A 24,676-nucleotide genomic window follows, 5' to 3' on the forward strand; every position below is an offset into this window, starting at 1 on the left:
GGGCAAGAAAACTAAGTGCCTCCCCCTGAATGATTCAGAGGATCTCCTTTAAATACCCGTAAATTCCCTGAAAGGATCTGGGTGAAATCTTTTCTTTTTTACTGCCAGATTACTTGATTCAGGGCACATATCTGAACTCTGTACCACCAACAGGTTAATCATATGTAACAATAGTGCATTTAGAGATTCGACTGGGGATTTAATATGTTTGTTATGTATGTCTATATGTCAATAAAAGCTACATTTTAGAGATTGTATTGCAAGTTATATTTACTATTAACCCCACATCCGGCTATAGCATATTGATAGGTAAGGTACTTTTTGTTAGTTTTGTAATACCACTATACAGTCATGGCCAAAAATTTTGAGAATGAGACAAATATTAATTTTTCCAAAGTCTACTGCTTCATTTTTTCTAATGGCAATTTGCATATACTCATGAATGTCAGAGTGATCAGCTTAACCCCTTCATGACCCAGCCTATTTTGACCTTAAAGACCTTGCCGTTTTTTGCAATTCTGACCAGTGTCCCTTTATGAGGTAATAACTCAGGAACGCTTCAATGGATCCTAGCGGTTCTGAGATTGTTTTTTCGAGACATATTGGGCTTCGTGTTAGTGGTAAATTTAGGTCAATAAATTCTGTGTTTATTTGTGATAAAAATGGAAATTTGGCGAAAATTTTGAAAATTTCGCAATTTTCACATTTTGAATTTTTATTCTGTTAAACCAGAGCGTTTTGTGACACAAAATAGTTAATAAATAACATTTCCCACATGTATACTTTACATCAGCACAATTTTGGAAACAAAATTTTTTTTTGCTAGGAAGTTATAAGGGTTAAAATTTGACCAGCGATTTCTCATTTTTACAACGAAATTTACAAAACCATTTTTTTGAGGGACCACCTCACATTTGAAGTCAGTTTGAGGGGTCTATATGGCTGAAAATACCCAAAAGTGACACCATTCTAAAAACTGCAGCCCTCAAGGTGCACAAAACCACATTCAAGAAGTTTATTAACCCTTCAGGTGCTTCACAGCAGCAGAAGCAACATGGAAGGAAAAAATGAACATTTAACTTTTTAGTCACAAAAATGATTTTTCAGCAACAATTTTTTTATTTTCACAATGGTAAAAAGAGAAACTGAACAACGAAAGTTGTTGTCCAATTTGTCCTGAGTACGCTGATACTGTATATGTGGGGGTAAACCACTGTTTGGGCGCACGGCAGAGCTTGGAAGGGAAGGAGCGCCATTTGACTTTTTGAATGAAAAATTGGCTGCACTCTTTAGCGGACACCATGTCACGTTTGGAGAGACCCTGTGTGCCTAAACATTGGAGCTCCCCCACAAGTGACCCCATTTTGGAAACTAGACGCCCCAAGGAACTTATCTAGATGCATAGTGAGCCCTTTAAACCCCCAGGTGCTTCACAAATTGATCCGTAAAAATGAAAAAGAACTTTTTTTTCACAAAAAAATTAGTTTAGCCTCAATTTTTTCATTTTCACATGGACAACAGGACAAAATGGATCCTAAAATTTGTTGGGCAATTTCTCCTGAGTACACCGATACCTCACATGTGGGGGTAAACCACTGTTTGGGCACATGGTAAGGCTCGGAAGGAAAGGAGCGCCATTTGACTTTTTGAATGGAAAATTAGCTCCAATTGTTAGCGGACACCATGTCGCGTTTGGAGAGCCCCTGTGTGCCTAAACATTGGAGCTCCCCCACAAGTGACCCCATTTTGGAAACTAGACCCCCCAAGGAACTTATCTAGATGTGAGGTGAGCACTTTGAACCCCCAGGTGCTTCACAGAAGTTTATAATGCAGAGCCATGAAAATCAAAAATAATTTTTCTTTTCTCAAAAATGATTTTTTAGCCCGCAATTTTTTATTTTCCCAAGGGTAACAGGACAAATTTGACCCCAAAAGTTGTTGTCCAGTTTCTCCTGAGTACGCTGATACCCCATATGTGGGGGTAAACCACTGTTTAGGCACATGCTGGGGCTCGGAAGTGAAGTAGTGACGTTTTGAAATGCAGACTTTGATGGAATGCTCTGCGGGCGTCACGTTGTGTTTGCAGAGCCCCTGATGTGGCTAAACAGTAGAAACCCCCCACAAGTGACCCCATTTTGGAAACTAGACCCCCCCAAGGAACTTATCTAGATGTGAGGTGAGCACTTTGAACCCCCAAGTGCTTCACGGAAGTTTATAACGCAGAGCCGTGAAAATAATAAATACGTTTTCTTTCCTCAAAAATAATATTTTAGCCCAGAATTTTTTATTTTCCCAAGGGTTACAGGAGATATTGGACCACAAAAGTTGTTGTCCAGTTTCTCCTGAGTACGCCAATACCCCATGTGTGGGGGTAAACCACTGTTTGGGCACACGTCGGGGCTCAGAAGGGAAGTAGTGACTTTTGAAATGCAGACTTTGATGGAATGGTCTGCGGGCGTCACGTTGCGTTTGCAGAGCCCCTGGTGTGCCTAAACAGTAGAAACCCCCCACAAGTGACCCCATTTTGGAACCTAGACCCCCAAAGGAACTTATCTAGATATGTAGTGAGCACTTTCAACCCCCAAGTGCTTTACAGAAGTTTATAACGCAGAGCCGTGAAAATAATAAATACGTTTTCTTTCCTCAAAAATAATTTTTTAGCCCAGAATTTTTTATTTTCCCAAGGGCTACAGGAGAAATTGGACCCCAAAAGTTGTTGTCCAGTTTCTCCTGAGTACGCTGATACCCCATGTGTGGGGGTAAACCACTGTTTGGGCGCACGGCAGGGCTCAGAAGGGAAGGCACGCCATTTGGCTTTTTAAATGGAAAATTAGCTCCAATCATTAGCGGACACCATGTCGCGTTTGGAGAGCCCCTGTGTGCCTAAACATTGGAGATCCCCCACAAATGACCCCATTTTGGAAACTAGACCCCCAAAGGAACTAATCTAGATGTGTGGTGAGCACTTTGAACCCTCAAGTGCTTCACATAAGTTTATAACGCAGAGCCATGAAAATTTAAAAAAAAAATTCTTTTCTCAAAAATGATTTTTTAGCCCGCAATTTTTTATTTTCCCAAGGGTAACAGGACAAATTTGACCCCAAAAGTTGTTGCCAGTTTCTCCTGAGTACGCTGATACCCCATATGTGGGGGTAAACCACTGTTTAGGCACATGCTGGGGCTCGGAAGTGAAGTAGTGACGTTTTGAAATGCAGACTTTGATGGAATGCTCTGCGGGCGTCACGTTGTGTTTGCAGAGCCCCTGATGTGGCTAAACAGTAGAAACCCCCCACAAGTGACCCCATTTTGGAAACTAGACCCCCCCAAGGAACTTATCTAGATGTGAGGTGAGCACTTTGAACCCCCAAGTGCTTCACGGAAGTTTATAACGCAGAGCCGTGAAAATAATAAATACGTTTTCTTTCCTCAAAAATAATATTTTAGCCCAGAATTTTTTATTTTCCCAAGGGTTACAGGAGATATTGGACCACAAAAGTTGTTGTCCAGTTTCTCCTGAGTACGCTGATACCCCATGTGTGGGGGTAAACCACTGTTTGGGCACACGTCGGGGCTCAGAAGGGAAGTAGTGACTTTTGAAATGCAGACTTTGATGGAATGGTCTGCGGGCGTCACGTTGCGTTTGCAGAGCCCCTGGTGTGCCTAAACAGTAGAAACCCCCCACAAGTGACCCCATTTTGGAAACTAGACCCCCAAAGGAACTTATCTAGATATGTAGTGAGCACTTTCAACCCCCAAGTGCTTTACAGAAGTTTATAACGCAGAGCCGTGAAAATAATAAATACGTTTTCTTTCCTCAAAAATAATTTTTTAGCCCAGAATTTTTTATTTTCCCAAGGGCTACAGGAGAAATTGGACCCCAAAAGTTGTTGTCCAGTTTCTCCTGAGTACGCTGATACCCCATGTGTGGGGGTAAACCACTGTTTGGGCACACGTCGGGGCTCAGAAGGAAAGTAGTGACTTTTGAAATGCAGACTTTGATGGAATGGTGTTGTGAATTCTGTGGCTGAGTTCACTTCTGTGGTCACAAGTGGTATTGCAGTCTCTGGGCTTCCTCCCTCAGGTGTTTTGGTGAGCTCGTTGGCTGCCTTGCTATTTAGCTCCACCTGAGTCTGTCTTCCTTGCTCCTTGTCAATGTTCCAGTGTTGGATCTGAGCTACTGCATCTTTCCTTGGGCCTGCTGCTCTGCTAGATAAGTTCTTCTAGTTTGTTTTCTGTTTTTTCTGTCCAGCTTGTTTTTATCTTTTGCTGTAAGCTCTGAGAAGCAAAGGGGTGCACCGCCGTGCTGTTAGTTCGGCACGGTGGGTCTTTTTGCCCCTTTGCGTGGTTTTCGTTTTAGGGTTTTTTGTAGACTGCATAGTTCTCTTTGCTATCCTCGCTCTGTCTAGAATATCGGGCCTCACTTTGCTGAATCTATTTCACTCCTACGTTTGTCTTTTCATCTTGCTAACAGTCATTATATGTGAGGGCTGCCTATTCCTTTGGGGTATTTCTCTGAGGTAAGTCAGGCTTGTATTTCTATCTTCAGGCTAGTCAGCTCCTCAGGCAGTGCCGAGTTGCATAGGTAGTTGATAGGCGCAATCCACTGCTGCTTCCAGTTGTGTGAGGATAGATCAGGTACTGCAGTCTACAGAGATTCCACGTCTCAGAGCTCGTCCTATTGTTTTGGGTTATTGCCAGATCTCTGTATGTGCGCTGATTACTGCACGCTGTGTTGCCTGATTGCCAGCCATAACAGTACAAGGAGCCTTTCAATGATTTCCAATAGAGGGAAAAAAGAAATCCTGACATCATTTTTTTTTCTTAGCTCTGTCTTCAGTCTTTTTTTTCCCCTAGACATTAGAGTGCTTCAGGACACAGCTGTGGACATGGATATTCAGGCTCTGTGCTCCTCAATGGATAATCTCGTTGTAAATGTACAAAAGATTCAAGATACTATTGATCAGAAATCGATGCCAGAACCAAGAATTCCGATTCCTGATTTGTTTTTTGGTGACAGAACTAAGTTCCTGAGCTTCAGAAATAATTGTAAGCTATTTTTGGCCTTGAAACCTCATTCTTCTGGTAATCCTATTCAACAGGTTTTGATTATTATTTCTTTTTTGCGCGGCGACCCACAGGACTGGGCGTTTTCTCTTGCACCAGGAGATTCTGCATTGAGTAATGTTGATGCATTTTTCCAGGCGCTGGGATTGCTTTACGATGAGCCTAATTCAGTGGATCAAGCTGAGAAAAATCTGCTGGCTTTATGCCAGGGTCAGGATGATGTAGAAGTATATTGTCAGAAATTTAGAAAATGGTCAGTACTCACTCTGTGGAATGAATCTGCACTAGCGGCTTTGTTCAGAAAGGGTCTCTCTGAAGCTCTTAAGGATGTAATGGTGGGATTTCCTATGCCTGCTGGTTTGAATGAGTCTATGTCCTTGGCCATTCAGATCGGTCGTCGCTTGCGCGAGCGTAAATCTGTGCACCATCTGGCGGTATTGTCTGAGAGTAAGCCTGAGCCTATGCAGTGCGACAGGACTATGACTAAAGTAGAACGGCACGAACACAGACGTCTGAACAGACTGTGTTTCTATTGTGGTGATTCTACTCATGCTATTTCTAATTGTCCTAAACGCACTAGGCGGTTCGATAGCTCTGCCGTTATTGGTACTGTACAGTCCAAATTCCTTTTGTCCATTACCTTAATGTGCTCTTTGTCATCATATTCTGTCATGGCGTTTGTGGATTCAGGCGCTGCCCTGAATCTGATGGATTTGGATTATGCTAAACGTTGTGGATTTTTCTTGGAGCCTTTGCGGTGTCCTATTCCGTTGAGAGGAATTGATGCTACACCTCTGGCCAAGAATAAGCCTCAGTACTGGGCCCAGCTGACCATGTGCATGGCTCCTGCACATCAGGAAGTTATTCGCTTTTTGGTACTGCATAATTTGCATGATGTGGTCGTGTTGGGGTTGCCATGGCTACAAACCCATAATCCAGTATTGGATTGGAACTCTATGTCGGTAACCAGCTGGGGTTGTCAGGGAGTACATGGTGATGTTCCATTTTTGTCTATTTCGTCATCCATTCCTTCTGACATCCCAGAGTTCTTGTCGGACTTTCAGGATGTATTTGAAGAGTCCAAGTCTGATGCCCTTCCTCCGCATAGGAATTGTGATTGTGCTATCGATTTGATTCCTGGTAGTAAATTCCCTAAGGGTCGTTTATTTAATTTGTCCGTACCTGAACACACCGCTATGCGCAGTTATGTGAAGGAGTCCCTGGAGAAGGGACATATTCGCCCATCATCGTCACCATTGGGAGCAGGGTTCTTTTTTGTAGCCAAGAAGGATGGTTCGCTAAGACCGTGTATTGATTACCGCCTTCTTAATAAGATCACTGTTAAGTTTCAGTATCCCTTGCCATTGATTTCTGACTTGTTTGCTCGGATTAAGGGGGCTAGTTGGTTTACTAAGATTGATCTTCGTGGTGCGTATAATCTGGTGAGAATCAGGCAGGGAGATGAATGGAAAACGGCATTTAATACGCCCGAGGGTCATTTTGAGTATCTGGTGATGCCGTTCGGACTTGCCAATGCTCCATCTGTTTTTCAGTCTTTTATGCATGACATTTTCCGTGAGTATCTGGATAAATTCTTGATTGTTTACTTGGATGACATTTTGATCTTCTCAGATGATTGGGAGTCTCATGTGAAGGAAGTCAGAATGGTTTTCCAGGTACTGCGTGCTAATTCCTTGTTCGTGAAGGGATCAAAGTGTCTCTTCGGTGTGCAGAAAGTTTCATTTTTGGGGTTCATCTTTTCCCCTTCTACTATCGAGATGGATCCGGTTAAGGTTCAGGCCATCCAGGATTGGACTCAGCCGACATCTCTAAAAAGTTTGCAGAAATTCCTGGGCTTTGCTAATTTTTATCGTCGCTTCATCTGTAATTTTTCTAGCATTGCCAGACCATTGACCGATTTGACCAAGAAGGGTGCTGATTTGGTTAATTGGTCTTCTGCTGCCGTGGAAGCTTTTCAGGAGTTGAAGCGTCGTTTTTGCTGTGCCCCTGTGTTGTGTCAACCTGATGTTTCTCTTCCGTTCCAGGTCGAGGTTGATGCTTCTGAGATTGGTGCAGGGGCGGTTTTGTCACAGAGAGGTTCTGGTTGCTCAGTGTTCAAACCATGTGCTTTCTTTTCCAGGAAATTTTCTGCTGCTGAGCGTAATTATGATGTGGGCAACCGAGAGTTGCTGGCCATGAAGTGGGCATTCGAGGAGTGGCGTCATTGGCTTGAGGGTGTTAAGCATCGCGTGGTGGTTTTGACTGATCATAAGAACCTTACTTATCTTGAGTCTGCCAAGCGCTTGAATCCTAGACAGGCCCGTTGGTCGTTATTTTTTGCTCGTTTTGATTTTGTGATTTCATACCTTCCGGGCTCTAAAAATGTGAAGGCGGATGCTCTGTCTAGGAGTTTTGTGCCCGACTCTCCGGGGTTATCTGAGCCGGCGAGTATCCTCAAGGAAGGAGTCATTGTGTCTGCCATCTCCCCTGATTTGCGGAGAGTGTTGCAGAAATTTCAGGCTAATAAACCTGATCGTTGTCCGGCCGAGAAACTGTTCGTCCCTGATAGGTGGACTAGTAAAGTTATCTCTGAACTTCATTGTTCGGTGCTGGCCGGTCATCCAGGAATCTTTGGTACCAGGGAGTTGGTTGCTAGATCCTTCTGGTGGCCATCTCTGTCACGGGATGTGCGTGCTTTTGTGCAGTCCTGTGGAATTTGTGCTAGGGCTAAGCCCTGCTGTTCACGTGCCAGTGGGTTGCTTTTGCCCTTGCCGGTCCCGAAGAGGCCTTGGACACATATTTCGATGGATTTCATTTCTGACCTTCCCGTTTCTCAAAAGATGTCTGTCATTTGGGTGGTCTGTGATCGCTTTTCTAAAATGGTCCATCTGGTGCCCTTGGTTAAATTGCCTTCCTCCTCTGATTTGGTGCCTTTGTTCTTCCAGCATGTGGTTCGTTTACATGGCATTCCTGAGAATATTGTTTCTGACAGAGGTTCCCAGTTTGTCTCGAGGTTCTGGCGAGCCTTTTGTGGTAGGATGGGCATTGACCTATCTTTTTCCTCGGCCTTCCATCCTCAGACTAATGGCCAGACCGAACGAACCAATCAGACCTTGGAAACATATCTGAGATGTTTTGTTTCCGCTGACCAGGATGATTGGGTGTCATTTTTGCCGTTGGCTGAGTTCGCCCTTAATAATCGGGCCAGCTCGGCTACCTTGGTCTCTCCATTTTTCTGCAATTCTGGGTTCCATCCTCGTTTCTCTTCAGGACAGGTTGAGTCTTCGGACTGTCCTGGTGTGGATTATGTGGTGGACAGGTTGCAGCAGATCTGGACTCAGGTAGTGGACAATTTGACCTTGTCCCAGGAGAAGGCTCAGCTTTTCGCTAATCGCAGACGCCGTGTGGGACCCCGACTTCGTGTTGGGGATCTGGTTTGGTTATCTTCTCGTCATATACCTATGAAGGTTTCCTCTCCTAAATTTAAACCTCGTTTTATTGGTCCGTATAGGATTTCTGAGATTCTCAATCCGGTGTCTTTTCGTCTGACCCTCCCAGACTCCTTTTCCATACATAATGTATTCCATAGGTCGTTGTTGAGGAGATACGTGGCACCTATGGTTCCATCTGTGGAGCCTCCTGCCCCTGTTTTGGTGGAGGGGGAATTGGAGTATATTGTGGAGAAGATTTTGGATTCTCGTGTCTCTAGACGGAAACTCCAGTATCTGGTCAAATGGAAGGGTTATGCTCAGGAAGATAATTCCTGGGTTTTTGCCTCTGATGTCCATGCCCCAGATCTTGTTCGTGCCTTTCATGTGGCTCATCCTGGTCGGCCTGGGGGTTCTGGTGAGGGTTCGGTGACCCCTCCTTAAGGGGGGGGTACTGTTGTGAATTCTGTGGCTGAGTTCACTTCTGTGGTCACAAGTGGTATTGCAGTCTCTGGGCTTCCTCCCTCAGGTGTTTTGGTGAGCTCGTTGGCTGCCTTGCTATTTAGCTCCACCTGAGTCTGTCTTCCTTGCTCCTTGTCAATGTTCCAGTGTTGGATCTGAGCTACTGCATCTTTCCTTGGGCCTGCTGCTCTGCTAGATAAGTTCTTCTAGTTTGTTTTCTGTTTTTTCTGTCCAGCTTGTTTTTATCTTTTGCTGGAAGCTCTGAGAAGCAAAGGGGTGCACCGCCGTGCTGTTAGTTCGGCACGGTGGGTCTTTTTGCCCCTTTGCGTGGTTTTCGTTTTAGGGTTTTTTGTAGACTGCATAGTTCTCTTTGCTATCCTCGCTCTGTCTAGAATATCGGGCCTCACTTTGCTGAATCTATTTCATTCCTACGTTTGTCTTTTCATCTTGCTAACAGTCATTATATGTGGGGGCTGCCTATTCCTTTGGGGTATTTCTCTGAGGTAAGTCAGGCTTGTATTTCTATCTTCAGGCTAGTCAGCTCCTCAGGCAGTGCCGAGTTGCATAGGTAGTTGATAGGCGCAATCCACTGCTGCTTCCAGTTGTGTGAGGATAGATCAGGTACTGCAGTCTACAGAGATTCCACGTCTCAGAGCTCGTCCTATTGTTTTGGGTTATTGCCAGATCTCTGTATGTGCGCTGATTACTGCACGCTGTGTTGCCTGATTGCCAGCCATAACAAATGGTCTGCGGACATCTTGTTACGTTTGCAGAGCCCCTGGTGTGCCTAAACAGTAGAAACCCCCAACAAGTGACCCCATTTTGGAACCTAGACCCCCCAAGGAACTTATCTAGATATGTGGTGAGCACTTTGAACCCCCATGTGCTTCACAGACGTTTACAACGCAGAGCCGTGAAAATAAAAAATCATTTTTCTTTCCTCAAAAATGATGTTTTAGCAAGCAATTTTATATTTTCTCAAGGGTAACAGGAGAAATTGGACCCCAATAATTGTTGCGCAGTTTGTCCTGAGTATGCTGGTACCCCATATGTGGGGGTAAACCACTGTTTGGGCGCACGTCGGGGCTCGGAAGTGAGGGAGCACCATTTGACCTTTTGAATACAAGATTGGCTGGAATCAATGGTGGCGCCATGTTGCGTTTGGAGACCCCCTGATGTGCCTAAACAGTGGAAACCCCTCAATTCTAACTCCAACACACCCCTAACCCTTATCCCAACTGTAGCCGTAACCCTAATCACAACCCTAACCCCAACACACCCCTAACCACAACCCTAACCCCAACACACCCCTAACCCTAACCACAACCCTAATTCCAACCCTAACCCTAAGGTTATGTGCCAACGTTGCGGATTCGTATGAGATTTTTCAGCACCATTTTTGAAAAATCCGCGGGTAAAAGGCACTGCGTTTTACCTGCGGATTTACCGCGGATTGCCAGTGTCTTTTGTGCGGATTTCACCTGCGGATTCCTATTGAGGAACAGGTGTAAAACGCTGCGGAATCCGCACAAAGAATTGCCATGCTGCGGAAAATACAACGCAGCGTTTCCGCGTGGTATTTTCCGCACCATGGGCACAGCGGATTTGGTTTTCCATATGTTTACATGGTACTGTAAACCTGATGGAACACTGCTGCGGATCCGCAGCCAAATCCGCACCGTGTGCACATAGCCTAATTCTAAAGGTATGTGCACACGCTGCGGAAAACGCTGCGGATCCGCAGCAGTTTCCCATGAGTTTACAGTTCAATGTAAACCTATGGGAAACAAAAATCGCTGTACACATGCTGCAGAAAAACTGCACGGAAACGCAGCGGTTTACATTCCGCAGCAAGTCACTTTCTGCGGATTCCGCAGCGGTTTTACAACTGCTCCAATAGAAAATCGCAGTTGTAAAACCGCAGTGAAATGCGCAGAAAAACCGCTGTAAATCTGCGATAAATCCGCAGCGGTTTAGCACTACGGATTTATGAAATCCGCTGCGGAAAAATCCGCAGAGGACCAGAATACGTGTGCACATTCCTAACCCTACCCCTAACCCTACCCCTAACCCTACCCCTACCCCTAACCCTACCCCTAACCCTACCCCTACCCCTAACCCTACCCCTAACCCTAACCCTACCCCTAACCCTGCCCCTAACCCTAGTTCTTACCCCAACATTAGTGGAACAAAAAAAAAAAATTCTTTATTTTTTTTTTATTGTCCCTACCTATGGGGGTGACAAAGGGGGGGGGTCATTTACTATTTTTTTTATTTTGATCACTGAGATAGGTTATATCTCAGTGATCAAAACTCACTTTGGAACGAATCTGCCGGCCGGCAGATTCGGCGGGCACTGCACATGCGCCCGCCATTTTGGAAGATGGCGGCGCCCAGCAAAGAAGACAGACGGACCCCGGGGAGGCTAGGTAAGTATAAGGGGGGAGATCAGGGCATGGGGGGGCGTCGGAGCACGGGGGGGTGGATCGGAACACGGGGGGTGGATTGGAGCACGGGGGGGTGGATCGGAACACGGGGTGGGGGATTGGAGCACGAGGTGGGGGATCGCTGTGCGGGGGGGTGGATCGGAGCATGGGGGGGATCGCTGTGAGGGGGGGATCGGAGTGCGGGGGGGTTTGATTGGAGCACGGGGGGTGTGATTGGAGCACGGGGGAGCGGACAGGAGGACGGGGGAGCGGAGCACAGGACGGAGGGGAGCGGACCACAGATCGGAGGGCTGGGGGGGCGATCGGTGGGGTGGGTGCACCTAAGTGTTTCCAGCCATGGCCGATGATATTGCAGCATCGGCCATGGCTGGATTGTAATATTTCACCAGTTTTTTAGGTGAAATATTACAAATCGCTCTGATTGGCAGTTTCACTTTCAACAGCCAATCAGAGCGATCGTAGCCACGCGGGGGGTGAAGCCACCCCCCCTGGGCTAAACTACCACTCCCCCTGTCCCTGCAGGCCGGGTGAAATGGGAGTTAACCCTTTCACCCGATCTGCAGGGACGCGATCTTTCTGTGACACAGCATATGCGTCACAGGTCGGATTGGCACCGACTTTCATGACGCATACGCTGTGTCACAGGTCGGGAAGGGGTTAACAGCAATTACTGTACTTGCAAAGTCAATATTTGCCCAGAAAATGAACTTTAACCCCCAAAACACATTTCAACATCATTGCAGTCCTGCCTTAAAAGGAGCAGCTAACATCGTTTTAGTGATTGATCCATTAACACAGGTGTGGGTGAGGATGAGGACAGGGCTGGCGATCAATCAGTCATGATTAAGTAAGAATGACATCACTGGACACTTTAAAAGGAGGCTGGTGCTTGGTATCATTGTTTCTCTTCAGTTAACCATGGTTATCTCTAAAGAAACACGTGCAGCCATCATTGCACTGCACAAAAATGGCCTAACAGGGAAGAGTATCGCAGCTACAAAGATTGCACCTCAGTCAACAATCTATCGCATCATCAAGAACTTCAAGGAGAGAGCTTCCAGTGTTGTTCCAGGGCGCCCAAGAAAGACCCGCAAGCGCCAGGACCGTATCTTAAAACTGTTTCAGCTGCGGGATCGGACTACCAGCAGTGCCGAGCTTGCTCAGGAATGGCAGCAGGCTGGTGTGAGGTGCTTCTGCACGCACTGTGAGGCGGAGACTCTTTGAGCAAGGCCTGGTTTCAAGGAGGGCAGCAAAGAAGCCACTTCTCTCCAGAAAAAACATCAGGGACCGACCAATATTCTGCAAAAGGTACAGGGAGTCGACTGCTGAGGACTGGGGCAAAGTCATTTTCTCTGATGAATCCCCTTTTCGATTGTTTGGGACATCTGGAAATCAGCTTATTCGGAGGAGAAGAGGTGAGCGCTGCCACCAGTCTTGTCTCATGCCAACTGTAAAGCATCCTGAAACCATTCATGCGTGGGGTTGCTTCTCAGCCAAGGGAATCGGCTCACTCACAGTCTTGCCTAAAAACACAGCCATGAACAAAGAATGGTACCAGAATGTCCTCCAAGAGCAACTTCTCCCAACCGTCCAAGAGCAGTTTGGCGCCCAACAATGCCTTTTCCAGCATGATGGAGCACCTTGCCATAAAGCAAAGGTGATAACTAAATTGCTCATGGAACAAAACATAGAGATTTTGGGTCCATGGCCTGGAAACTCCCCAGATCTTAATCCCATTGAGAACTTGTGGTCAATCATCAAGAGACGGGTGGACAAACAAAAACCAACAAATTCTGGCAAAATGCAAGCATTGATTATGCAAGAATGGACTGCTATCAGTCAGGATTTGGTCCAGAAGATGATTGAGAGCATGCCAGGGAGAATTGCAGAGGTCTTGAAGAAGAAGGGTCAACACTGCAAATATTGACTTGCTGCATTTACTCATTCTAACTGTCAATATAACCTATTGGTACTCATAATATGATTGCAATTATATTTCTGTATGTGATATAAACATCAGACAAACACTAATAAAAACCAGAGGGCAGCAGATCATGTGAAAATATAATTTTGGTGTCATTCTCAAAAATTTTGGCCATGACTGTATATTGCATACTATTCCCTTTAAAAAGAGGCAGTTACATATTAAAGAGCTGTAATTACTAAGCCCTTACTCCAATTAGGATGTGCATACTCTCAAATTATAACTGTGAGTCTGCACATGTGTTTTGGTAAAAATGAGTGATGAGCGAATGTGCTAGGATAAGGTGTCATCCGAGCATGCTCGGGGCTATCCGAGTGTCTTCAGTATGTTTGAGTCCCCGCGGCTCCATGTCTCATGTGTGTTAGACAGCTGAAACACATGGTGCATTGCCTTACAAACAGAAAATCCCTGCATGTGGTTTGGCTGTCGAACAGATGTGAGACATGGAGCCGCAGGGACTCGAACATATTTTTCGAGCACTCTGAAAACACTCAGTTAGCACACAAGCATGCTAACACATTATCTGAGCACATTCGCTCATCACTAGTGTTGAGCGATACCGTCCGATACTTGAAAGTATCGGTATCGGATAGTATCGGCCGATACCCGAAAAATATCGGATATCGCCGATACCGATATCCGATACCAATACAAGTCAATGGGACATCAAGTATCGGAATGTATCCTCATGGATCCCAGGGTCTGAAGGAGAGGAAACTCTCCTTCAGGCCCTGGGATCCATATTAAAGTGTAAAATAAAGAATTAAAATAAAAAATATTGTTATATTCACCTCTCCGGCGGCCCCTGGACATCAGCGGGAGGATCCGGCGTCCGGCACGGCTTCTTTCTTCAAAATGCGCGCCTTCAGGACCTGTGGAATGACGTCCCGGCTTCTGATTGGTCGCGTGCCGCCCATGTGACCGCCACGCGACCAATCAGAAGCCGCGACGTCATTCCTCAGGTCCTAGAAGGCGCTCATTCTAGGACTTTAGCTGAGGAATGACGTCGCGGCTTCTGATTGGTCGCGTGGCGGTCACATGGGCGGCACGCGACCAATCAGAAGCCGGGACGTCATTCCACAGGTCCTGAAGGCGCGCATTTTGAAGAAAGAAGCCGTGCCGGACGCCGGATCCTCCCGCTGATGTCCAGGGGCCGCCGGAGAGGTGAATATAACAATATTTTTTATTTTAATTCTTTATTTTACACTTCCGATACCGATACCCGATATCACAAAAATATCGGATCTCGGTATCGGAATTCCGATACCGCAAGTATCGGCCGATACCCGATACTTGCGGTATCGGAATGCTCAACACTACTCATCACTAGTAACCCGCTAAAATGCCAAAACTTGTGTCACTGTCCAAATATTTCTGGACCTAATTGTATGTTTACTCTGAAATGCTAAAGCATATCTGGCTGCGTTCGCACAACCAGTATATGATTCGTGCTGCCTGTGGTTGTGGATGACAGTTTCCTTTTAATGTACTAATTTGCTTTTACCCTATGCAGTATGGAAACCATCAACAAGCTACTGTTGGCAGATCGTTTATTTCTATTCTCAAAATACTTAGCATTTTTACATTATAATTGGTGTGTTAATGAAAATGGGTTTTGAGTCCATAATACTCCACAGATTTCCTCATGAGCACAAAATACTGAAATAATTTTTACTTATTCAGTTTATGTTTTATTTCCTATTTTCAAGTATTAATGAGCTAAGCTGCTTAATGTATTCAGAACTGGAAACAAATACCCTAGACTGTTTTCAAAATGTATTTAGTGGCATACAAAATTAATACAGATTTATTACAGATGTTAGATACGAAGATGCAAGATCTTACATTTTCTAACTTCACTATGAATGGAGATCTTAGAAGTTAAGCTTGGAAAATTCAGATAAGCGCAATAATACTGCTGAAATAAATTAAATATTGGTAATCTTCCGGCACCCTGCCAGCAATGGTATATTTATCTATTGAATTTAATACTACATATAACTGTTCTGAACCATGCTGCGTAAGTGTTTTCTTACTTGCTCCAGTTTTTACATGGCTCCACATCTGATTTTTTGCTTGAATACGTCCCCTCTTTGCATAGTGAGCATTGTGTGTCAGATAATCTGGTAGCTGACAAAAATATAAACACATAAACAGAAAAAAAAAGAAACATACATGAAAGTGTAATACAATGCAATATACAAACTATTATTATAACTTCTGTAATACTATGCTATCCACAAAGAATCAGACTGCATTTACATATTTGTCATTCCTTGTGTCTATAAGTGTCTATTGGACTTGACTAAAAAGATTCACAGTACCCCATCCAACAGCTACATTGGTAGTCCGTGAACCCCAGACCAGACATTTGTGAACCTCCTCTTTACTGCCGTATTCCCCACCACCACAATAGATTAGTCTTCCTTTAAAAAAAATAATGGCATTTTCCGAGACCCATAGCATCTGCATTTTTCGGGATCTAGGTCTTGGTGCAGGCTTATTTTTTGTACGCCAGGCTGACATTTTTATTGCTACCATTTTGGGATAGATACGATGTTATAATCGCCCATTGCAGCGACCAAAAAATGTAATCCTGGCGTTTTATTTTTTTTCTCGTCATGCCATTTACCAATTGGATTAATTCTTTATATAATTTGATAGAGTGGACGTTTCTGAAAGCGGCAATGCCAAATATGTGCATTTTTTAAATTATTTTTAGGGTTGAGCGACCTTTACTTTTATAGGATCGGGTCGGGTTTCACGAAACCCGACTTTTTCAAAAGTCGGGTCGAGTGAAATCGGCCGATCCTATAAAAAAGTCGGGGTCGGGGTCGGCCGAAACTCGAAACCCAATGCAGTGCATTGGGTTTCCAATGGTTCCCAGGGTCTGAAGGAGCGGAAACTCTCCTTCAAGCCCTGGGATCCATATTTAAGTGTAAAATAAAGAATTAAAATAAAAAATATCGCTATACTTACCCTCTGACGCGCCCTGGTACTAACCGGGAACCTTCCTTCCTTCGAATCAGCGCTTGCAGGACCTTGCGGTGACGTCGCGGTGACGTCGCGGCTTGTGATTGGTCGCGCGGCCGCCCAATGGTTCAATGGTCCAATGGCCCAATGGTTCCCAGGGTCTGAAGGAGCGGAAACTCTCCTTCAGGCCCTGGGATCCATATTTAAGTGTAAAATAAAGAATTAAAATAAAAAATATCGCTATACTTACCCTCTGACCTTCCTATTAGGTATATACTCACCCTCGGACACGCCCTGCTTCTTTCTGGCAGCCTTCCTTCCTAAGAATCAGCGCTTGCAGGACCTTGCGTGACGTCGCGGCTTGTGATTGGTCGCGCGAGCGGTCACATGGGCGGCCGCGCGACCAATCACAAGCCGCGACGTCACCGCGATGTCACCGCAAGGTCCTGCAAGCGCTGATTCGAAGGAAGGAAGGTTCCCGGTTAGTACCAGGGCGCGTCAGAGGGTAAGTATAGCGATATTTTTTATTTTAATTCTTTATTTTACATTAAATATGGATTCCGATACCGATTTCCGATATTGCAAACATATCGGAACTCGGGATCGGAATTCCGATACCACATTCAGAAGATCGCCGACTTCATGGCCGACCCCACACAGGGGTCGGGTCGGGTTTCATGAAACCCGACTTTGCCAAAAGTCGGCGACTTCTGAAAGTGGCCGACCCGTTTCGCTCAACCCTAATTATTTTATTTTGAATGGGGTAAAAGGGGGGTACTTTGAACGTTTATATTTTTTTTTAAAAATTAATATTTTTAAAAACTTTTTTTTCTACTTTTTACTTGCTTCAATAGTCTCCAATGCAGACTAGAAGCTGCGATCTTCTGATAGCTTTTGTTACACATAGCAGGGTTGCAGACCTGCTCAGTGTAACAAAAATGCTCATCTGCTATGAGTACCAGCTCATAGCAGTTCAACAATGACAACCACAGGGGTGTTCTGCAGATCCCGGGTTGTCATGCCAACTCATCAGCGACCTGTGGTCATGTGACTTATATGTCAATGGCCGGAGCTGACAGTGGCATTTAACAGGTTAACAGCCGTGGCTAGATCGCGATTCCACCCGCGACTATTAGGGGAACATGACAGCTGATCAGATCAACTGTCATGTGCCGGAAAAGGTGCGGCCTCAGCAATGACATCAGCACTAAAGAGGTGGACGCAACCTATGACGGATATATCTGTCATAGGTCGTTAAGGGATTAAGGAGATAATAAGTAAAATACCTAACAAAAAACAGGTAATTAGTGCTCTACAGAATATAGCTATCAATATGTAGGATAAAGACATAAGTAGAATTTATTGGTAATATTATGTTACATTACGGCACGTATATACCTAGTAATTGAAATCATTGTATTTTAGTATGGATTGTATATCCTGCAGCATTCTTATTACCTTAATTTTACCTATTTTACTTGACTTATAGATGTCACCAATAGTCCTGAACAATAGTTGCAGTTTATCAAGAACACCAACTATTCAATTCAACTTAAAAAGGATCTTTCACCAAATTTGTCATGTTAATGGACACAGGATGTTATAGTGGCTGCAGAGCAGAATAAAACTAATTTTATTTTTATTTTGTCTCTCTGTTGCAGAAATATTAGCAATCAAAGTACTTAGTAGATAGTGAGTTAATTTTCATTAAGTCCAAGTGGGTGTTATCAGATAATTTTCCCGAAAGGCGTGTATTTCATCCCCTGTTTGATGCTGACCAATCATTAGCGGGCAGCAACAGTCAAAGGAAGGAAGAACACTCCACAATGGCTCTGAACAGGCTACTCCTGTGTGAGATGTAATGAAAGCCTGATCTCATAGCAGAGCGATTACAAGTTGCTGTGAGCATAGCAGACAGAAGTTTTCCTCACAATGCCTATCTGGAAGTGAGAACTCAAAGGTGTTAGTAATCACACATCTGTCTGCTGTGCTCACAGCAACACTGCAGTGAGATTAGGCTGTCTATCATCATATATCTCAAAGTGAATAGCATATTCGTCTTAGCTAAGGTGTATTTCCCTTAAGGCTAAGTGCACACATTCAGGTTTTCTCGCAGAAAATTCCTGAGAAAACCGGACATTTTTTGCAAGAAATCCGCAAGAAAACGCATGCGCTTTTGCCGCGATTTTGCCGCGGTTTTGACGCCTTTTTGCCGCGGTTTTGATGCGTTTTTGCCGCGTTTTTTTCCGGACACTTCCCAATGGATTTAGTAGTGGGAAATCCGCAATGCATTTTTTTTTGCGGAAAAAAACGCAACATGTGCACAAAACATGCGGAATTCATTCTAAATGATGGGATGCTTATTGTATGCAGTTTTTTTGTGGTTTTATAGCGTTTTTATCAAGAAAAAACGCAAAAAAAACACGAAAAAACTGCAGCGTGTGCACACAGCCTAAAAGTTGATCGCTGCTTATGATTGGTCAACATCATACAAGGGAAAGAAATACTGTATATATCCTCAGTGAAAACTTTCTGATAACACCCTCATGCATTTACGAAAAATTGACTTATCAGCTATGAAATACTTTGATTGCTAATATTTCCGCAATGGAGAAATGTAATTAAAAAAAACAACACACAAACATTTTTTTTTATTCAGCTCTGCAGACAGTATTACATCCTGTGTCCAGTTAAACATGAAAAATGTGGTGAAAGGTCCTCTTTAACAACAGTATTGTGTACTACAATATCATCAAGTGATTAGAGCTGGAATTGGTCAAAACTGATGTTTTTTTCTATTCCATGTTGCGTGCGCTATGGAGTGCTATGTGTTTTTTCTTCCATATCAGCCATATTAAATTAATGGGTCTTAAATTAAAGGAAAAGTCTGCGATCTGGTTTATCATTTGGTGACATGTTTATAGTGGTCCATAGGCAGCAATTGGAAGGCATGGTCATGTCATATTACACTTTTTTTTCCAAGATGTTTCTGAATTTCCTCTTCTAACCACTTCAGTTGACCATATCTTTTCTCTTACCCCTCTGTATAACACCTTCTCCTGGTCCACACACTTTGTTCAGCACACACGTCTCACAGGCTTCGCTTGAGCAGTGCTTCCCAGATTGGCATCTGCAATCTACGTTTTGGGTTGATGTTCCCTTACTTATAATCTGAAATCCAAGCTCTAATGTAAAAAGAACATATTGGTTAGAAAACTAAGAAAAATCTGAAACAGGTTAAGACAAGTCAAGAAATCGATTGAATATATTCAATAATGTTGATAGAAACATCATGCGTCATTAGAAATACATCTATAAAACAGCCTGGACACAACTGCGTACTAAGCTTCAAAGTCATGATGGATTATAGAGTAAATTTGGATTAATCTCATATGTGAGGTAGCCTCTGTAAATGTGAGCATGTATTATTTGCTATTAGTATGATGAACATGTCCTATAACGATATATTTATACATCTAACATAGCCAGGCAGCATTAGCACCTTAATTCCTTGTTGGGTCTGGAGATGTGGTGGGTAGTTGGTGAGTTGTTAGATCACATACCTTAGCGTAAAAAATCATACGACCGCAAGGGACCACTAAAATACATTTAAAATTTTGCTTCATGTTCTGTAACAATTATGCTTATACAATAACAGCGATATGGATTGTCAGTGTTTTTTTTATTATTTATTATTCATATATTCAACATATTGTGCCCTACATAAGGTTAAAAAAAAACCTTTGAAGGACATTTCAATATCTACATGTTTTTCTGATTTCCCTTGTAACTGGAACTGGTATATTAGTTTAAGTTGTAGCAGAAATGTAGTCTGGCTGCATAGCAGAGCTAATCTGAGTCTCCTAGGATTCAGCAGTTCCTCCTCCCCCCTTAACCCCAGTGATCACATGTCTACTGAGTCAAAGGAGGAAGCACCGAAAGCGCAGTTAGATCAGCAGTGCATCCGTACAGAGAAATCACAGATCCACGTACGCTCATTGCATTCTTTGTGCAGAAGACAGCTAGTTTCTCTATTGTATTTTTCCTGGTATTCTCCGACAGAACAGGGGATGCATAATGTCTTATTAAGCTCTGTGCAGTCTTCGAGCAGTCTTTCTCCTGTGAATGATAAATTTAGACATTGAAACACATAAAAATAGTTAATAGTGATGAATGAACGTGCTCAAATAAGGTGATATCAGAGCAGGCTTGGGTGCTAACCGAGTGTCTTCGATGTGCTCAAAAAATATGTTCGAGTCCCCGAGCCTGCATGTCTCACGATTGTTCGACAGCCACAACACATGCAGTGATTGCCTAACGAGCAAGCAATCCCTGCATGTGTTGTGGCTGTTAAATAGCCGCGAGACACGCAGTCGCGGGGACTCAAACAAATTTTTCAAGCACGCTGAAGACATCGTTAGCACCCGAGCATGTTCAGATAACACCTCAGTTTTTCTCTTGCATCATGTACCACAGCTCTGACTTGCCGGCTCACACATTTGACCATTAGTTTATTTCATGATGTAAGCCTATGAGAGCATTGTTCTTAGTCTCATAGCCTTAGATTGAGGGAGTGACCTCTGGTCCACACAGGAGATGCTGTGTGAGCCTGATAGTATCGCTTGCAGACCCATGATGCAGGAAAGGATAGGAGCTGCACTAGAAATGACAGAACACAGCCACTTCTAAGTATTTTAATGCACACACTTTAAACTCATTACTGGTTGCTAACTAAGGCGGTAATTATAAAAAAAGCAGGAAAAAAAGCTGCAGGAGTGGCCATGGACATTTTCTTTTTCTGATTTTTCTTTTTTCCTCGCCTTCTTTCCAGAGCCATAACTTTTTAGTTTTTCCATCAATATCGCCCTATGAGGGCTTGTTTTTTTGGGGACAAGTTATACTTTTCACTGACACCATTGATTTTACCATATAGTGTATTGGAAAATGAGGAAAAAATTCAGAAAGGTAATGATTCATGAAAGTGGTAAAATGTGTTTGATAAAGATTACTTTTATTTGTGAAAAAAAACAGACATTTGAAAAAATTTTGTTCTAATTTTTATGCTCTTAAATCAAAGACCTATGTCACACAAAATAGTTAATAAATAACATTTCTCACATGTCTACTTTACATCAGCACAATTTTTTAAACATTTTTTTCTCATTTTTCCATTGACTTTGAGGGATCTATATGACAGAAAAATACCCAAAAGTTAAACCATTCTAAAAACTGCACTCCACAAAGTTTTCAAAAGCACATTCAAAAAGCAAATTAACCCATCATATGATTCACTGGAATGTGAAAGGAAAAAATGAACATTTAACTTTTTTTGACAAAAATTTTTCTTTACGACAGGACTCAGAAGGGAAGGCGTCCCATTTGACTTTTTGAATGCAAAATTGGCTGGAATCATTAGTGGATGCTATGTGGAGAGCCCTTGATGTGCTTAAACAGTGGAAACCCCCCACAAGTAATGCCATTTTGGAATCTAGACCCCTCAAGAGATGTATCTAGATGTCTGGAGAGCACCTTGAACCCCAGAGTGCTTCACATTAAGTTTAAAACGTAGAATCGTACAAAAAAAATCAAATTTTTTCCACAGATATGTTCCTTTAGTCCCAAATTTAGCATTTTCATAAGGGTAGCAAGAGAAAATGCATCAGGCACTTTGTTGTGCAATTTCTCCTGAGTACGTCGTTGCCCAATACGTGGAGAAAAACTATTATTTGGGTGCGTGGCAGGGCTCTCAAAGAAATGAGTGCCATTTGACTTTTTGAAAGCAAAATTTGCTGGAATCATTAGCGGATGCCATGTCGCATTTGGAGAGCCACTGATATGCCTAAACAGTGGAAACCCGCCACAAAAAGTGATTGCATTTTAGAAACTAGACCCCCTCAAAGAATGTATCCAGATGAGTGTTGAGCACCTTAAACCCCATGGTGCTTCACATAAGTTTAAAACGTAGAGTCGTAGAAAAAAAAAATCACATTTTTCCCATAAAAATGTTCTTTAGCCCTATGTTTTTTTTATTTTCACAAGGGTAACAGGAGAATTTTGCAATTTCTTCTCAGTATGTCGATATCCCATATGTGGGGGAAAACTACTGTTTGGGCACATGGAAGGGCTTAGAAAGAAGGAGCACCATTTGACTTTTTGAAACCAAAATTTGCTGGAATCATTAGCGGACACCATTTCGCTTTTGGAGAGCTCCTGAAGTGCCTAAACAGAGCCCTCAGGTGCTTCACAGAAGGTTATATAACATTAAGCTGTAAAAATAGGAAAATCACATTTTTCCAAAAAAAATGTTCTTTTAGGCCCAATTTTTTTGTACCATACAATTTGTTGTGCAATTTCTCCCAGGTACACAATACACCATATGAGGTCAAAACCTACTTTTGAGGCACAGTACAAAGCTCAGAAGGGGAAACAGCACTATATTGGAGCTTGGATTTTGCTGGAATGGTTTGAGGGTACCATGTCACAATGGCAGAACCCCTGAGGTGCCAGAACAGTAGAAATCACCCATACGTGATATCATTTTACAAAGTACACCTTTCCATAAATTAATCTAGGGCTGTAGTGAGCATTTTGACAACACATGTGCCTCACAGAGTTTTATACCATTGAGCGATTTTATTGCTAAAATTTTGTTTTACCCCAAATTTTACATTTTTATAAGGGCTAACAGGAAAAAACGGATGTCTCAGTATATTATGCAATTTCAGCTGAATATACCAATACCCTACATGAAATCGGGAACTACTTTTCAAGCACAGTGCAAAACTGAGAATTTACGGCAGATTTCACTGTTATGGTTTGTGGGTGTCATGACCCACTGGGAGAACCTTTGGTGTCAAAACAGCAGAACCCTCCCATAAGTGACCCCATTTTACAAACTACACTTCTCAATAAATTCATCTAAGCGTGCAGTGATCATATTGACACCACGGGTGTGTCACAGAATTTTATAGCATTGGGCAGTGAAGAAAAAATACCGGTAATTACATTTTAATCACAAAAATTTAGTTTTAGTCCCAATTTTTAAATTTTCACTAGGGAAAATGGGTAAAAATGGCACGAAAATGTGTTACAAAATTTCTGCTAAATGTGGAAATACCCCATATGTGGCTGTACAGTACTGCTTAGCCACAAAGCGAAACTCAGGAGGGATGTTATTTGCCTCCTGGAGCGCTTTTTGCCTCCTGGAGTGCAGATTTTTCTAGAATAGCTTGCAGACTCCATTTACAGAGCCTATAAGTGCTAGAATAGCAGAAAACCCCCTCAAGTGACCCCATTTTGTAGTGGCAGTAGTGATGCCCAGTACTTTATATCCAGCTCGTGCTCGTGCTTTGAATACACGCACTCGTAAATTAGGCAGGCTCTCATCACTACAGAAATGCCAAACATGTGGATGCTAAATGTGGTATAGGCACACTATGAGGCTCAGAAGTAGGAGAGACATTTGGATTTGGGAGTGCAGAATTTGCTGGATATTTTTGGGGGGCGAGGAGCGATAGCACTACGAGTAACATGGAAGCCCCTATATTTCTTTTAACAGATGATGATGGACCTGAGTGGGTATTTTTGTGGATTATTTTGAAACTTTTATTGGGAACATTTTACATAACGTTTGTTATCACATTTATTCTGTGCCCTATGCTGAGCACTTACATCGGGTTTCCATCTAAATCTCCCAATTACATGATTCAGATGAAACCCCTAAGGAAACCATTCACTATAATTAGGCAGCAGAGTTACTCTGTGCTCCATCTGGCCTCTGTTCAGTGATTTCCTTCTTTTCAGAGGTGCACAAAACTGTGGCCGACCGCGCTTTTATGGAAGCCAAAAGATGGACACCGCCAAATCATAGGCCAGACGGAGTCCACAGTGCCTCCATTTGTCTCATTATAGGGAATTTTACGCCGGGGGTTCCGTTTGAAACATGTAATTAAGAGATTTACATGGAAATGCTGGTTTAAGAGCTCAGCACAGAGCGCAGGATAAATGTGAGCTGAGCCTTGCTGCGATCTTTGAGAGGCAGATTGAACAAATTAACAGCAGGAGAAGAATTGGTTTTATTCATTTTTTATGCCATTCCTCGTGCGATACAAGTGATTAGATTACTTTATCGGGTCAGTGTGCTAACAGCAATACCAGATATTGAGTTTTATTCTTGGTTGTACACATACTAAAAGATGCTTTTTTTGGCAAAAGCAAGTTTTTACATTGCAATATTTTGAGAGCTATAATTTTTCTATATTTCTGTCAACAATGTCATGTGAGGGCTTGTTTTTTGGGGGACAACTTGACGTTTTTAT

At 43.2% G+C, this 24,676-nt stretch overlaps 1 protein-coding gene across 1 annotated transcript in view; it reads right to left on the reverse strand.

The window, feature by feature from the left end:
- CD40 (CD40 molecule) overlaps window positions 1-24,676 on the reverse strand; it is a 124,152-nt gene that overhangs the window by 32,659 nt on the left and 66,817 nt on the right. Inside the window, exons 3-5 of the mRNA XM_069752191.1 lie at window positions 20,352-20,477; window positions 19,397-19,543; window positions 15,422-15,515 (exon numbers count right to left, since the gene is read on the reverse strand). Coding sequence (XP_069608292.1) covers window positions 15,422-15,515; window positions 19,397-19,543; window positions 20,352-20,477 — 367 coding nt within the window. The remainder of the gene's footprint in view (window positions 1-15,421; window positions 15,516-19,396; window positions 19,544-20,351; window positions 20,478-24,676) is intronic.

The sequence above is a fragment of the Ranitomeya imitator genome, chromosome 2, assembly GCF_032444005.1.
Source record: "Ranitomeya imitator isolate aRanImi1 chromosome 2, aRanImi1.pri, whole genome shotgun sequence".
Taxonomy (NCBI): Eukaryota; Metazoa; Chordata; class Amphibia; order Anura; family Dendrobatidae; genus Ranitomeya; species Ranitomeya imitator.